We start from the raw sequence: 15,293 nt of genomic DNA, 5'->3' as shown, positions 1-15,293 counted from the left end.
TAATGTTGAACCAATTTATTCCCTAATTTCGTTAAAACATAAAAAATTGTCCCCACATAACTTGTCAACTCGGGTGCAAGCGTTCTCTTGATAGGGCCTTCGTTCCTAGGGCTACTCTAACATATACTTAGAATTCTAACTGTATTCTATCATATAATTAGAGGCGGTTGTCAGGTATCAACTAGCATACGCAAGAGGTGAGTAAAAAATTCTTAGTTTATAAAGTTTAATTAGTATCACAATATTAATACATGAGAGAGAAGGTGCATCGTGGGCCCTAAGAACCTAAATTATCCCTAAAGAATCTAATTCTCCCTGAACCTAAATTAGATATCTTATGTTTCATTCAAAACATTAGAAGTAAAATTCGAGATGGTCAGCTCCAAATTTTCTGCTAAAATTATATCTTTTGGCATAAATATCCTTGGAGCTGAGCTAGCGCATTTTGCACAGGCGCAAAAAACAACAAAAATATTTCTAAGTGTAGAAAGTCAGTTGTGTTAGTTGTTTATTTTTATTGACTTGTTGTTTTCATGGCAACTATTTAGTCATATAAATAGTAATATTAATAATTATAGTTCTAGCTACTGTTATAGTCATAGTCAAGGGGAAAAGAATAAGAGGGGACTATAACAGCAACACAAAGAGCACTCAAAAACACAACTGTCAAATCACGCGGGTTTGTTTCTATGAAAATTGCAAAAATAGTTTGACATGAGCAGTAAATAAGCTGGTAATGTGTTTCGTATTTTAAATATTCTAGAGACGCATTTTTTTATTGTGTCTTCTTTTGAAAATTGATGTTAAGCACTAAGTTATCTGTTAAATTGTCCTCCCGGGTCAACGATCATACAACTTTCTTTGATTTCGTACTAGGTCATATATGATTCTTAGTAATCATACTAGGTCATATATGATTTGTATGAATTCTTGGTAGTCATACAAGAACCATATATGATTTCCTAGAAATCTTACAAGGATCATACAAAAAAATTCAAAGACTAAAAACTATACTTTTGATTTTCCATTGAAGTTGAAAAATTTTCTTGGATTTCATACAAGGTCATATATGACACATATACATTGACTGGTGCCACAAATTCTCGTATAATGTAGTCAGAGGACTTATTAAATTATTATATCGCATTTGCAATCCACATTTGATTCTTTGTGTGCGCTAAAAGAATAACTTTGTGGTTTAAACGTATTCAGAAAAAAAATATGACGTGATATGCATTTTTTTCTTGATTAATTTTTTTTTGTAAATAACCATTTATATGTATAAACTGGCTTCAGAGTATGTCAAAATTTTGTTATTTGTTTGAACTTACTCTTTTATTTTGTGCCCAACTTGCAATTAATATTGTACATTAGGGTCTTTTGGCGGATCACAATGTGATGCCGGGGTATCATATATGTGATGCCCTACCGAATAAAAACAAAAAAAAACATAAATGGTTGAAGATTTTCAAAAAATAGATGTATGATTCTTGGTATTCGTACTAGGATTATATATGATTTCTTGGTAATCATACAAGGATCATATATGATTTCTTTGGTTTCATACAACGATCGTACTAAGAAATCAAGTATGGACAGTATGAAATCATATATGATCCTTGTATGAAATCAAAGAAACTTCAACCCGGGCTGTGTCTACAAATTACTTCAGCTGCAAATCCATTGTTACAAACACCATCTTCTGATATTTCAATTCGAGGGTACATAGGGCAAAACCCCAATATGTTTAAGTTACGTACTTCGTACTGCCATTAGTCTCGTACTGTCAGTAAACGTAAAAATTCAGTTCAAAAAGCAACAATTCCGATAAACTCAAAATAGGTTCCATATTACTAATGTTAGTGATCATACCTCACTGTACATGTATTAATAGCTAAATAATTACCCAAAACTCTTTAATAATCAATAAACCTCTTAATAATTACCCCCCTTCATTAATGTCATATTGAGTATAATGACAAACTTCAGCTAATCTCCGACTACAGCGACAAAATCTGGAAGATTTAATCGATCTACCACTGCTAACCACTCTTTTTCAACTTCTTCCCAGGAGTCGCTTTATCTGAATTCATATGTCATATGTTTAAAGTTTGAAGAAATTGTCTAAGATATTGCGGCCGGACAGTCGTTCATGCGAGAGTTTTTAGGTCCTATCAAGACACCGTGTAATACACTGAGGGCACAGAAGTCGCTGATTTCAGCCAGTGGACCTCCGATGCCAATCTTTTTGGGAGTACAGAAAAAAATATTGAACAAATATTGATCACGGTTGCCAATATTGAGAATACTGGAAATAGTAAAAGCAAATCATTTCCTACACATCTGCACGTCGGGAGAACAATGTTGGGGAAAAGCGAACCTGCACTGTTCCAAGACTTCACATGATTTGAAATAGTGCTTTGAACTACGAAACGGATGGCCACGTGTTTTCACGTGCAGAATTGTATTTAGAGTTGAAACTTTTAATCAACACCTGTTGCCGGAAAATAGCTGCCGTTGATTCCAATAAGCATGATTGGGATTGAAAGAATAGATATTGAAAAAAAAAGATTTTTGTACGAAAACATTCTTTAAGTCCGATTTATTTTGATGGCATTTCGTAGTTGAACATACTTCTGTTTCTTAGAGAGAAGCTACAGGGGCTACTATCAATACAAATAGGCATTAGAGAGAGTTAACTAATACTTATAGGAACGACGTTCAAATAGCGGGCATCTAAAATTGGGCTTTATGGGTTTATCCCGTTTCTATTTCTGACTTCAATTTTTTATACTGACTCTGTTCATTTTGAATGACTTTGCTGAGCAACTGATGTTCAAAATCACTCTTAGCAGAATGAGAGAAGAGAGAAACTATCCTAGAGAAGTCAAAAAGATTTCACGCAAAATGTTGAAAAAGCGGCAAAATGAGGTAAAGCGAAACATTTTTTTGTTCGACGAAGTAAAAAAACATAGCATGACATATCCTGACGTACAATTCAAAAAATTTTCTCTGACTAAACAGAAAACTAGACCTAGAACGGACTATGAACGGATTGGGAAAACCATTTAGAAAAAATATCCGATCCAAAAAATCGAAAAAACAGTAAAAATCAAAGTGAAATTGCCGCATGTGAACAAAAAACCACTAGCGAGAACGCGAATTTTTGTTCAAACACCGTTTTCTCTCTACTTTAAATTTAGAGCGAAAAAATTTTACGCCGCAAAACCACTCGCTTTTTCGCTCCACTTCCTGTTTCGGCGTGACCAAAATCACTACTCCAATTTGACTTCAAAAATCATGAAAATGTGTGAACAGATCTTTAAAAAACATAGCCGGAAGAATTCCGGAAACGACTTGAAGTGCAAATCCAATTAAACGCCATCCAACTACTCATCAAACAAAACGTGCCTTCACTAATTTATGTTTATCTTGAAACAAAGTCATGAAACAAAAAAGTAAAAACAATAAAATCAAATCTGATCAAATTTTGTTATAAATTGAGATCCCAAAAAAACTATCTCTGCCAAAATAACTTCATCAAAACAACTAGTTCTTACAAAAACCACTTATGTGAATTTTGAAAAAAACACTTTAGACTAAAATTAAGAAAAAAAAGCTCTTAAAAACAACTTTCACTGAAAAACTGGAAAAAGTTACTAAATTTTTTAAATTTTCAAAAACATATAAATCAAAAGAAAAATTCCCTTTAGCCAATAGAGTATCCAGATATTCACAGAACAATAGGAAAGTCATAATAGGCATAGAAACTTAGCTAAAAACAGAAAAAAAAAACGAAAAACTGCAAAAAAAAAAGAAAATTAGTTCCAATTTTCGCCATTTTTTGTCATACTTCTCAACAAAGAAAAAACGATTCTTACCCACAAAACTGTAACCAATTGTTATCATAAAATTTCTCAAGTAGAAGGGTTTCTTCAATACCCATTTGAGCCAGTAAAACAAAATAATCGTCAAAAAAACGCAAAAATTAGCCCGAAAATCAGCAAAATACATTAAAAACCTCCGAATTATCATAAAATTCATTTGAATTTCAAGAAACCTTCAAACCACTACCAAAATCAGCTTAAAATTAAAGCAAAATTGTAACTAAACCTCCTATCCAAAATAAATGAAAAAAACTGCTTTAAAATGCCGCACGTGAACATAAAAATTTCGCTCGCTTAGAGAAAATTTTTTACACATCAATTTCTCGCTCTCTCAAAAACAGCTGTATGAACAAAAACCACTCTCTTTTCCCTCCGCTCTTCACTTTTGTTCAGCGCCAAAATCAATCCAAATTTTTTCACGCGTTCCATTTCCCGCTTCAAAAATCACTCCAATAAAATTGATTAAAAAAAGGACTTGGGACTAGGATATAAAGACAGCACCCCAATACAATTCAAATTCTTTGAATTGTAAAAAAATAGGAGCGTTATAATAGCCGGCTGAGAAGATGAGGGCGGCTATTAATAAATTTCAATGCCCGATCGACACTGGAAAAACACTTCAGCATTAGACTACGAGTTTATCACACTCTTTTATCGCCACTGTTACTAAGTAAACAGTTGTGATAAAAGAGTAGCGATAAACTCGTAGTCTAATGATGGAAACAATTTGATAAACTTGTAGTCAAATATATGAATTGTTGCTGCAAAGTGGTATAATTTTGACTGTGTTCAATTTTGAAATGATCGCAACAGGTGTTGATTAAAGAAATTACCATACGGTTTTGTTATCGCCCTCGAAGTTATCATAACACCTCGGCTTCCCCTTGGATTTGGATAACTTCTCGGTGGCGAAAACAACCGTGTGATAACATTCATTATCTCATGAAAAGAACACCTATTTTGTTCTTGACGTCCCTACTCGAATCCTTAGTGCAGTTTGTTTAGTAAATAGCTCACCTCCTCTCACTACTTTGTTGCCATTAAACACGAGATTTCCCCCGTCACTGTAACACCTTCAATCATCGTTATTCCTTGGTGCACAATTAATTAGTTTCCAATAAAGTTTAACTGCTCACGAGAGATAGAAAAACAATGTATTAGTTGTATTTGCCTACTTTCACGGTTCGATCAATCATCATAAATTAACTGAAAAGCACGAAATTTTTCAGTGTACATTAAGTGATTGAAAACTGGAATGGACTATAAGCGAGACGTCAACATTGCACACAAATGCAAGCAATAAAAAGAGTAAATATCCGTAAAACACCAAAAGGAAACGGCCAATATGACTTTAGTTGTTCAAAGTTCAAAGTCCCTATCAAAATTGTACGATATTAACGAAGAATCTGAAGTTCACATTAATTTGCAAGCTGATATGTCAAGACCATCTCAGACGAAAGTGCCTATGTAGAGACCGTTCCAGACGGAAAAAGCTTATGTCCAGATTTTTGTACGTTCGCCAGATTTTTGTCCTTTCATATGCAGAATTTCGTACATTCACTAGAGTTTTGTGCATTCATATTCAGACAATCGTGCATTAACCAGGCTGTTGTTCGTTCACCAGACTTCCGTGCGTTCACTGGACTTTTTTGAGTTCATGTTCAGACTTTCGTGCGTTCACCAGACTTTCGTGCATTCATATCCAGACTTTCATGTGTTCGAATCCAGAAAATTGTTATGATTATATAAAACTTTTATACTTGATTTCTTCATTTCCAAAATGCATCTTCAAGATTATTAATTGCTTGGGGGAGTTTTTAAAAATTACTTTGCCTAATTTAAAAAACACTTTGTCGCGTTCACACAATATTAAATAAAACGTAATCCCACATAGCGGGGTAGTGGCCCTGCCAGATCGTATTCATTTGACTAAGGATCCAGAGTGCAAAAATTTTAACGATCTCGGAACTGAGCCTGTAACTTTCGACCAGACTTTGCATGCGGCCCCAAAATGGCGAAAAAATGAAAAGTCTATGAGGCCACATCTTCCAAATAAGCTTGTGAGAAGATATTTTGCAGGTTGGGGGGGGGGGGGGGGGGTAAAATGCGACTTTTGAGAAAATTCATGCCCACTCGAAATTTTTTGAAATTACTTCAAATTTTTTATTGGGCTGTTCGATCAAACACAGCTAGGAGTTTTATAGTGCGCAGAGAAGTCAGAAGTGACAGAAATCAAAATTTTTCGAAAACTTTTGTCCCTTTGACCTCCATAATAAAAGTTATCTGCCGTTGAATAGTGGCGGTCACAGAAGCGTAGTTTTGGCGTAGGAGCACTCTAAACGTCATTTTCGATCAACATTTTTTTTGACGGTTGGGGGGGGGGGCACAAGGGCCCTTTTCATCAGGAGGTTACTGCTAACATAATTGAGCTATTGATGGTTTGTAAAGTCCAGTCGGTGATCCAAAAAGTTACTAAAGCACACGAGTAAAAAAATGCAGAAGAAAATAAGTTTTCGAAAAAACTGAAATTAAATTTTTGAATTTTTGACCGAATTTTTTGACCCAAAATTTGACCAATAAACGCTTAGTTCTGAAAAAAATCAAACTTTCGAAAAATTGATTTTTGTTGCCAAAAACGTGCTTCTCGGGCAAAAATTAGTGATATTTTTGGCCAAAAAATCAAAGAGAAAACTCTTTTTTGAAAATTTTGAAAATTTTGCGATTTCATGATTTTTTCAGCATAAGGCAAAATCGGGAATGGCTGAGGGGGCTTGCCCCTGAAAACAGTCCCCACATTAAACAGAAGGAGATGTTAGTGCAACCCCTTGAAATTTCTTCCGAGCCGGAACGGCTCGGCCAGGTAGACTTTGATGATATGACAAAAAAAACGAATCTTGTGCGTTCTTATTTTTATTTTGAGTGAAAAGATTTTTTTGTTTTATAGCCGACAGCAACCGCAATTTGGCATACGCGAACTACTGTTAGCGATATACACCTGAGAAGTTTGACCGCTTGCCAAGAGGCGAAACTCTTGACAGCTCTAGATTTTTTCCACTGCTATCTTTGACGCAAGATTAAAAATTTTAAATACAACAGAAAAGACTGAGTGCAATTCTTTCGCATTCGACATTTTGCTATTTATTTTTAACTCGAGTGAGTTTCAGCTTTTTGTCATGAAGGTTGCCACTTGAGCGGGGACTCTGGAGTTGATGAGATATCCTGAAGTTTTGTCAGAACTGCGGTGAGAAGCGCTGGGTTGCGCTGAATTTATCACAAAAAGATGAACCATCTAATCTTATTGAAGTGCTGAATTGTTTGTAAGAAATGCGCAAAATTTTTGACATGGATGCACTGAAACTGCGCAGATAGATTGCAGGAAATGAGCTGCAGAACGTGTTGCAGTTATGTGAGAAATGTATCGAAAATACGCTTTTATACTCAATCTTTAACTGGTTTTCACATTCTACAGATATTTTTCCATATGCACTCAAGACAGTTTGGGACTACTTTTATTCACGCCAGAGAGTTGAGTTTTTTGCAAGATGCATCAGATAAAAAGAATTCAGTTGTTCAAGTAATCTAAGATGATTAAACCCGGTCGTAAAAGAGGGGAACAAATCGTGGATGAAAACATCATAAACCATGTCCTCGTCTAGACTCGGAATTATTAAAAGAACATCCTCGGCAGATATAAGGCATGAAAGGACTGTATTGGATATTTTTTGATACCAAAAGAATTGACCAGGACTTTGCGTGATGCTCTTGAATTTGGCTGGAACTAAAAGAGCCGTCCTCCAATTTGGCTAGACGTGTCCTGGAAATTGGCTAAACAATAAAACATGTCCTGGATTTTATAGCTGGACAAAAAAACGTGTCGTGGAATTGGGCTAGACAGACAATAAAAATATCCTTGATTTACGCTCGCAACCTGACCAATCTCTTGTTTTTGCATTTTCAAAAAAATTAAGGACATCTAACGAAATTGGTTAACCATTGGGTAAGGTTGGAGAACGTCACAAGATCGAACGCAGATGTTGGCAGAACTTTTTAGTTTGGCTAATTTTTTGTCTATGAAAAGAATTTGACTGGACTTATGAAAAGAATTTCCCTTAACTTTCACAAGGTTCCTAGTAGACCATGTAATTTGATTAGATATTTACCCCCCCCCCAATGGAATTATATTATGTCTATTCATAAATCCCATGTCTGGACCAGGGTGAGCACAAAGTGGGGAGAGAAGCTGTTCGCGTCACAACCGAGCCTCAATTATCTGAAAAAAAGAGAATCTTACTTGTTTTATAGACAAGACTTATGTTGTCGGAGATGCAGTCCACGCATTGGGTGCATTGGACAGCTGTGACCCGCAAGGTTGTGCCTTGAGGCATGCTTGTGAACTGTTTGTCCTCCAGAGGTGGTCCAAATCCGTCGACCTAGGTACAGACTTATGAAAAGACTGCAGTAGTAGTAGTAGTAGTAGTAGTAGTAGTAGTAGTAGTAGTAGTAGTAGTAGTAGTAGTAGTAGTAGTAGTAGTAGTAGTAGTAGTAGTAGTAGTAGTAGTAGTAGTAGTAGTAGTAGTAGTAGTAGTAGTAGTAGTAGTAGTAGTAGTAGTAGTAGTAGTAGTAGTAGTAGTAGTAGTAGTAGTAGTAGTAGTAGTAGCCGTTTCTGAATTTGGGCAATTTCTTCGCCCATTTTCAGAACGGCCCTGAAAAACCGCCTCCCAAATTAAGAAGACCATTTTAGGAAAAACTTCCGCCTCCCAAATTCAGAAGAGGGTTGCCCAAATTCAGAAATGGATTTTTTGACCAATTTCGGAATTGGCCCGGTGCCCATTTTCCTACTCCACTCCTACTACTCCTTGGAATTTGGGTAAGTGTTCTGGGGATGGTGGCCGAATCAAAAAATGGGCTCAAAAGTGTTGTGAAACTACGACAAAAAAAAGACACTTCTCATTTTCAAGCCTTTCAAAATATAAATGATAAAAATGCAGTAATTCGAACAGAAACTTAACAAACGCGAAAAAAAAATTCGCCCAAATTAGGGTGGTAGTGCAGGTCAATTGGTAAACATAACTGGCATAACTTTGACAAACAGCTCTAACAAACATGTCTTTCCTCCATTTAAATCGAGGCATTCGACAGCAATTGTGAAGCCAGGAAGTGACTTCCACGTGAATTTCAGTTTCACGTGTTAAATTTCCTATTTTTTTGGCAAAAATCATTTGCACAAAAACATAAAAAAAACCCCAGTGCGCCAATTTGCCCACTGGGGATTTTTTTGACCCCTTATCCCAAACCCCTCTCACGTACGACTTTTTGCGCTAATAAAAAAATCCAGGCATATTACGGAAAAACATTGCTCTAGGAAGAAAAAATACATGGAGACACGAATTTCAAAGATTCTATGTATTCTGTCATCATGTGGGGTATAAATAGGCGTCCAATGAATATAAAATTTATATTTTGATCTCGTTCAATATAGGAGATTTTATAAAGACAATAAATTTTTACTTTCTTTTTCTAAACTTTTGCTCTGTGAAGCAGAAATACCTGGAGAACCGAATTATTTTCAAGTTTTCTATGTATTCTGTCCAGTTGTTGGGTATAAATAGACACCCAATGTGTATTAAAATAATATTTTTGAACTCCACTAACAAAGGAGGTTACGTAAGACGTGCGCTTTTTCGTGCTTTTTTCTTCTAAACGTTTGATCTAGGAAGCAAAAATAACTGAAGAAGCGAAATATTTTCAAGTTTTCTATCTATTCTGTCACCCTGAGGGGTAAATCTGACCAATTTTAAGACAAACATATTAGCTGTGTGTAAAAGTTTAATTGTTATTGTATATAAAATTGGGCGAAGATAACAAAAAAGGCAGTTTTTGGCCGCTTTGATCATGAAAAGACTCTTTGAACGCCTAGGTCCAAAAATGACAAGATGCCTCTAATACTTGTTTTGCTCAAAAGGTAACAATCATTGGCTCATATATTGCTTCATACATAACTCATTTTATTGTTCTTTAAAAAACTTTGCATTCATTTATATTACTCAAATTAAATGATGGCTTCAAGGGTACCTGAAATGGCATCAATGATAAAGGAAAAATAGAGTCAATGATGGCTTGGTAAATAGTGGCTGAGTCCGCCCACTTTTAAGAATGGTACAATAGCTTTATATAACATTTTGAAGGCTTCTTATGTAGACAATTGCGCGAGGATAAAAAACGCTTACATTTTGACCGTTTAGGTGCGTTTATGCCTCCTGGAAACAGTTGTCACCTAGTTGAAAGTTCGATTTGTAGATGATGTAAACTTTTTCTACGAACTATCGCTCAAATGATTTGATATATAGTTCATTTTGAAGACAAGAATCGCTTTCTTGAACCAATAGCTAATTGGGATCTTAAGAAGAGGGCGGTAAATATCAGTTTTTCTCAAAATTGTCATTTCTCGTGCTGAAGTCTAAAAACTTTTGTAAAAAGTAAAGATTTTGGATGTATAATGAATAACTCACGAAATGAAACACATATCGTTGCAAATCCCCTACGTTGTAGTTTGCGCGGATATATTTGTTTTAACCAAATTCGGCCTTGATGAATCATCAAATTTTAGGATTGATTACACAAGAGCAAAACGACATATTTTTGATTCACAAATTTGTAGTTAATCCGAAAAATTATCTAAAAGTGGCACCAATGGCTCCTACTTTTTTTCAACGAAAGTTATAGACTCATGTGCTGCCATTATAAGAATGGCACTCATGGACCATTTAGGTAAGTTTAGGGTCTTAGAAAGCGGAGCGATATTGGAAGGATTTTCTATACCCTAATTCAGAAAAACTGCTCTGATGCAATCAAACGCTGTAAATATTACCAAAAACGTTTTTTTAAGATTTTTTATACTCTAGCCTCATCCCTGTTTAAATAAATACCTGACCGTTGCAAGAAACTAAGCTTAGAACGAATTAAGTCAGTGTCCGTGACCATTCAAAAATGAGATTCTCCAGGACTTCCTAGCAGAAAAATTGTTTCAATTTTCCCCTTTCTAGAACTAGTGGGTCTGTTTCTTTTAAAGTGCACTCCACTGTGTGACAACAGCAATCGAAGGACCTTTTCTATAAAAGTTAAATAACTAATGCTTCGAAATGGCCGCAATTTTTCTGGCGCACGTTCTGACTTCGAAATCGACATCAACACAACTTCTTAAGAAAAAACTGTTACTGGAATTTTTGTAATAGCCGCATTTGTCTGTGACATGTGGCCAACAACTCGACTTGCAATTGAGTTGTTTTAAATGGAAATTCTCATTGGTTCCGAAGAAACACTGAAGTGGCCAAACTAAAAGAAATTTCCCGGGCCGAAATTCGGAACGTTTTTTTCTCAAAACCGACTAGATAATATAATTAAATACTGTGCATATAAATTTTTAGAACCAAAATTAAGCCACAAGCCAGTTTCAGTTATGCCGATTGCAAATTGTGAGAAAAAGTTTTAAGAAACCAAAATTTGCAACAAAAACTTTGAAATATTTTCGATCAATTTGAAAATGGTCCTAAGAATTGTTTTTTTCGGGGCTTTTTTGATTTTTGAGCTACAATTACGTTGATCTATCACTTTATGGCTTTTGTTTTGAACTTGAAACGCGTTTTCGTTGTTTGCGGGGTATGCTAAATCCGCGGCTTCCGTGGACCAAATTCAGAAATTCTGTAATTGGTTTTGCCGTGGATTGTTCCTACTGAAAAAAACACAACGTTTTTTGTGTTGTTTTCAAAGTTGTGGCTAAAATTGCAACAGTCTGTTTTTGTGAGTTCCAACTTTCTTGTTACGTTAGCCTTTCATGTTTTTGGCGATTTATAAAGTTACTCTTTTCAAAAAAATTTTTGAAAAATTTTGCAATGCAGTCCTTTTTTGAAGAACTGTTTGCTCTATATCGCTCTTTTATGTCAAACACTTTGAATTTCCTGGAATGCAAATGGCCGTGATAGAAGACCTGCTAACCTCTAGTTACTTCCAAATTGCAAATTTTTGCAACAAAACTCAGTTTCACTTGTTAAATTGCCTATTTTTTTGGAAAAAATTATTTGCAAAAAAACATAAAAAAATCCCCGGTGGGCCAATTGGCCCACTGGGGATTTTTTTGACCACTTATCTCAAACCCCTCTCACTTGCGTCTTTTTGCGCTAATAAAAATATCTAGGCATATTACGGAAAAACCTTGCTCTAGGAAGAAAAAATACCTGGAGAAACGAATTTCAAGGATTCTTTGTATTCTTTCATCCTGTGGGGTATCAATAGGCGTCCAATGAATATATAATTTATGTTTTTGAATTTGCCCAATATAGGAAATTATATAAATACAATAAATTTGCACTTTCCTTCTCTAAAATTTTGCTCTATGAAGCAAAAATACCTGGAGAAACGAATTTTTTCAAGTATTCTATGTATTTTGTCCTTTTGTGGGGTATAAATAGACACCCAATTTGTATAAAAATTTTATTTTTGAACTCCCCTAATAGAGGACGTTACGTAAAACGAATAAATGTGCTTTTTTCTTCTAAACGTTTGCTCTAGGAAGCAAAAACACCTGAAGAAATGAAAAATTTTCAAGTTTTCTATCTATTCTGTCATCCTGAGGGATATTTCTGACCAATTTTAAGATAGACATTATTGCACTATATAAAGTTTTGAAAATTTATTGTATTGAAAATTGGGCGAAGATAATAAAACAGGCATTTTTTGGCCGCTTTGACCATGAAACGCCTCTTTGAACGCTTAGGTCCAAAAAAGAAAAGATGCCACTAGTGATTGTTTTTATGAAAAGGTAACAAATATTGTTTTACATTGCTTCATATATAGCTCACTTTAAAGCTCTTAAAATAGGATTTGCAGCCATTTTTTTACCTTTATGAATAAAAGCTTCAAGGGTACCTAAATTGGCATCAAACATAAAAGAAAAATCGAGTCGTTTATGACTTGGTAAATATTGGCTAAGTCCACCCATTTTTTAGAATAGTACAATAGCCCTATATAAAGTTTCGAAAAGATCTTGTATACAAAATTGCGCGATGATAATATAACATGCGTTTTTTTGACCGCTTTGACCATGAAACGACTCTTTGAACGCTTAGGCCCAAAACAGACAAGATGCGAATTTTGTTTGTTTTACTCAAAAGGTAACAAATATTAGCTCAATTTGCTTTTTTTGTAGCTCATGTTAATGCATTTTAGATAGGCTTTGCAGTCGTATGTATTATTTGTTGTAAACGATTGCTTCAAGGGTACCTAAAGTGGCTTCAAAGATAAAAGAAAAATCGAAGCTATTATGATTTGGTAAATAGTGGCTGAGTCCGCCCTTTTTTAAGAATGGCACAATAGCCCTATATAAAGTTTTGAAAAGCTCTTGTGTAGACAATTGCGCGAGGAAAAAGAAACGGGCGGTTTTTGACCGTTTAGGTGCGTTTATGTCTCCTAGAAGCACTGGTCAGCGAGTTGAAATTTAGATTTGTATATGATGTAAAATTTCTCAACGAATATTCACTCAAGTGAATTGATATATAGTTCACTTTGAAGACAAGAATCCTTTTGTTGCAGCCATTATCTAATTGGGATCGTAAGAGGGCTGTAAGTATCACTTTTTCTCAAAATTGTCATTTTTCGTGCTGATTTCTAAAAATTTTTTTTAAAAAGTAAAGATATTGGATGTTTAATGAATAACTAATCAAATGAAACACATATCGTTGCAAAGCTCCTACATTGTAGTTGACGTGGACATATTTGCTTGTGTCCAAATATTGCCTAGAAGATCTCAAGTACAGGATTGATTAGAGAAAAGCAAATTGAAATATTTTTGAATCATAAATTTGCAGTAAATCCGAATACTTATATAAAAGCAGAACCAATGGTTCATGTTTTTTTTTCAATCCCATTTGCAGACAAATCTGCTAAGATTATAAAAATTGCGCTTTTGGACCATTTAGGTACGTTTAGAGTACCTAGAGTATTTTTATTTCAGCGGATCTGAATTGGAATTATTTTCCATACCCAAATTCAGAAAAACAGCGCTGATGCAATCAAAAGCTCTAAATATCGCCAAAAACGTTTTTTTTACAAATTTTTTCTACTTTAGCCTCATCCCGGTATAACTAAATACTTGATCGCTGCAAAAAAACGAGGCGTAGAACGAATTAAGTCAGTGTCAGTGATCATTCAAAAATGAAAAATTCTAGGACTTCCTTGCAGAAAAATTGTTTCAATTTGCCCCCTTCTAGATTTTGTAGGTCTGTTTTTTTAAGGAGACCTCCACTGAATTACAGCAGCAATCAAAGGCAGCTTTCTTTAAACGTTAAATAACTGTTGCTTTGAAATGGCCTCAAGTTCTCTGATGAACGGTCTGATTTCGAAACTGACATCAACACAACTTCTTAAAAAAAATAACTGTTACTGGCATTTTTTAATGGCCGCATTTGTCTCCGGAATGTGCCCAAAAACTCGACTTTCAAATGAGTTGTTTTAGTTGCAAATTCTCATGAGTTCAGAAGAAATGCTGAAGTGGCCAGACTAAGGGAAACTTCCGCCTCCCAAATTTAGAACGCTTTTTTTTTCAATCCTTTTTTCTCAAAATCAATAATATCATTTGTTTCAAAACTTTGCATATGATTTTGTTGTACTTAAAGAAAGCCACATGCCAAATTTCAGGTTTCTATGATAATTTTTGCCAAATCACTTATTTTTGGATCCTTGGATTTTGCAGGTGAGGTCTACTAGTACAAACCTGAATCAAAAGCTGAAAAAACGGTCGTTTCTAAAAAGACTACGCACTATCTTGCAAATACCAAATACGCTTTAAAGTACTCCGACAGGACACATATCAAAAAATTTTTGCGAAAGAACGTGTATTCACGGAGAAAATGCATTTTCTTGATTTCGCAGTTTTTGTGGTGTTTGGCCGCTTTTGGTACCCTAGTCCGCTCGGTTCATAAATCCTCGAATATTCAATTCACAACCATCAATCAATTTGCTACGGATTGTGCGTGAGCCGTACTTTTTTCTGAATACAATTTATTTGGAAAAATTGTGAGAAAAAGTTTAAAAAAATACCAATGTTTGCAAAAAAAAGAAATTTTGAAAAATTTTCGATCAACTTAAAAATGGTCCTATGAACTGTTTTTTCGGGGCCTTTTTTGATTTTTGAGCTAAAAACACGTTGACCTATCACTTTATGGCTTGTGTTTTGGACCCGGAACGCGTTTTCATTGTTTGCGGGGGTATGCTAAATCCGTGGATTTGGTGGACCAAATTCAGAAATGCCGTAGTAGTAGTAGTAGTAGTAGTAGTAGTAGTAGTAGTAGTAGTAGTAGTAGTAGTAGTAGTAGTAGTAGTAGTAGTAGTAGGAGTAGCCTTTTCTGAATTTGG

The 15,293-nt window shown here is 35.0% G+C and overlaps 1 protein-coding gene across 1 annotated transcript in view; it reads right to left on the bottom strand.

The window, feature by feature from the left end:
- The window catches only part of LOC142336976 (uncharacterized), a 43,988-nt gene that overhangs the window by 822 nt on the left and 27,873 nt on the right, over nt 1–15,293 (bottom strand). The window contains exon 5 of the mRNA XM_075385977.1: nt 8,179–8,317. Coding sequence (XP_075242092.1) covers nt 8,179–8,317 — 139 coding nt within the window. The remainder of the gene's footprint in view (nt 1–8,178; nt 8,318–15,293) is intronic.

This window comes from Convolutriloba macropyga, chromosome 3 (genome assembly GCF_964194025.1).
Source record: "Convolutriloba macropyga chromosome 3, txConMacr16.3, whole genome shotgun sequence".
In the NCBI taxonomy this organism is placed as follows: Eukaryota; Metazoa; Xenacoelomorpha; order Acoela; family Convolutidae; genus Convolutriloba; species Convolutriloba macropyga.
This window is presented reverse-complemented; position numbering and strand designations above follow the sequence as displayed.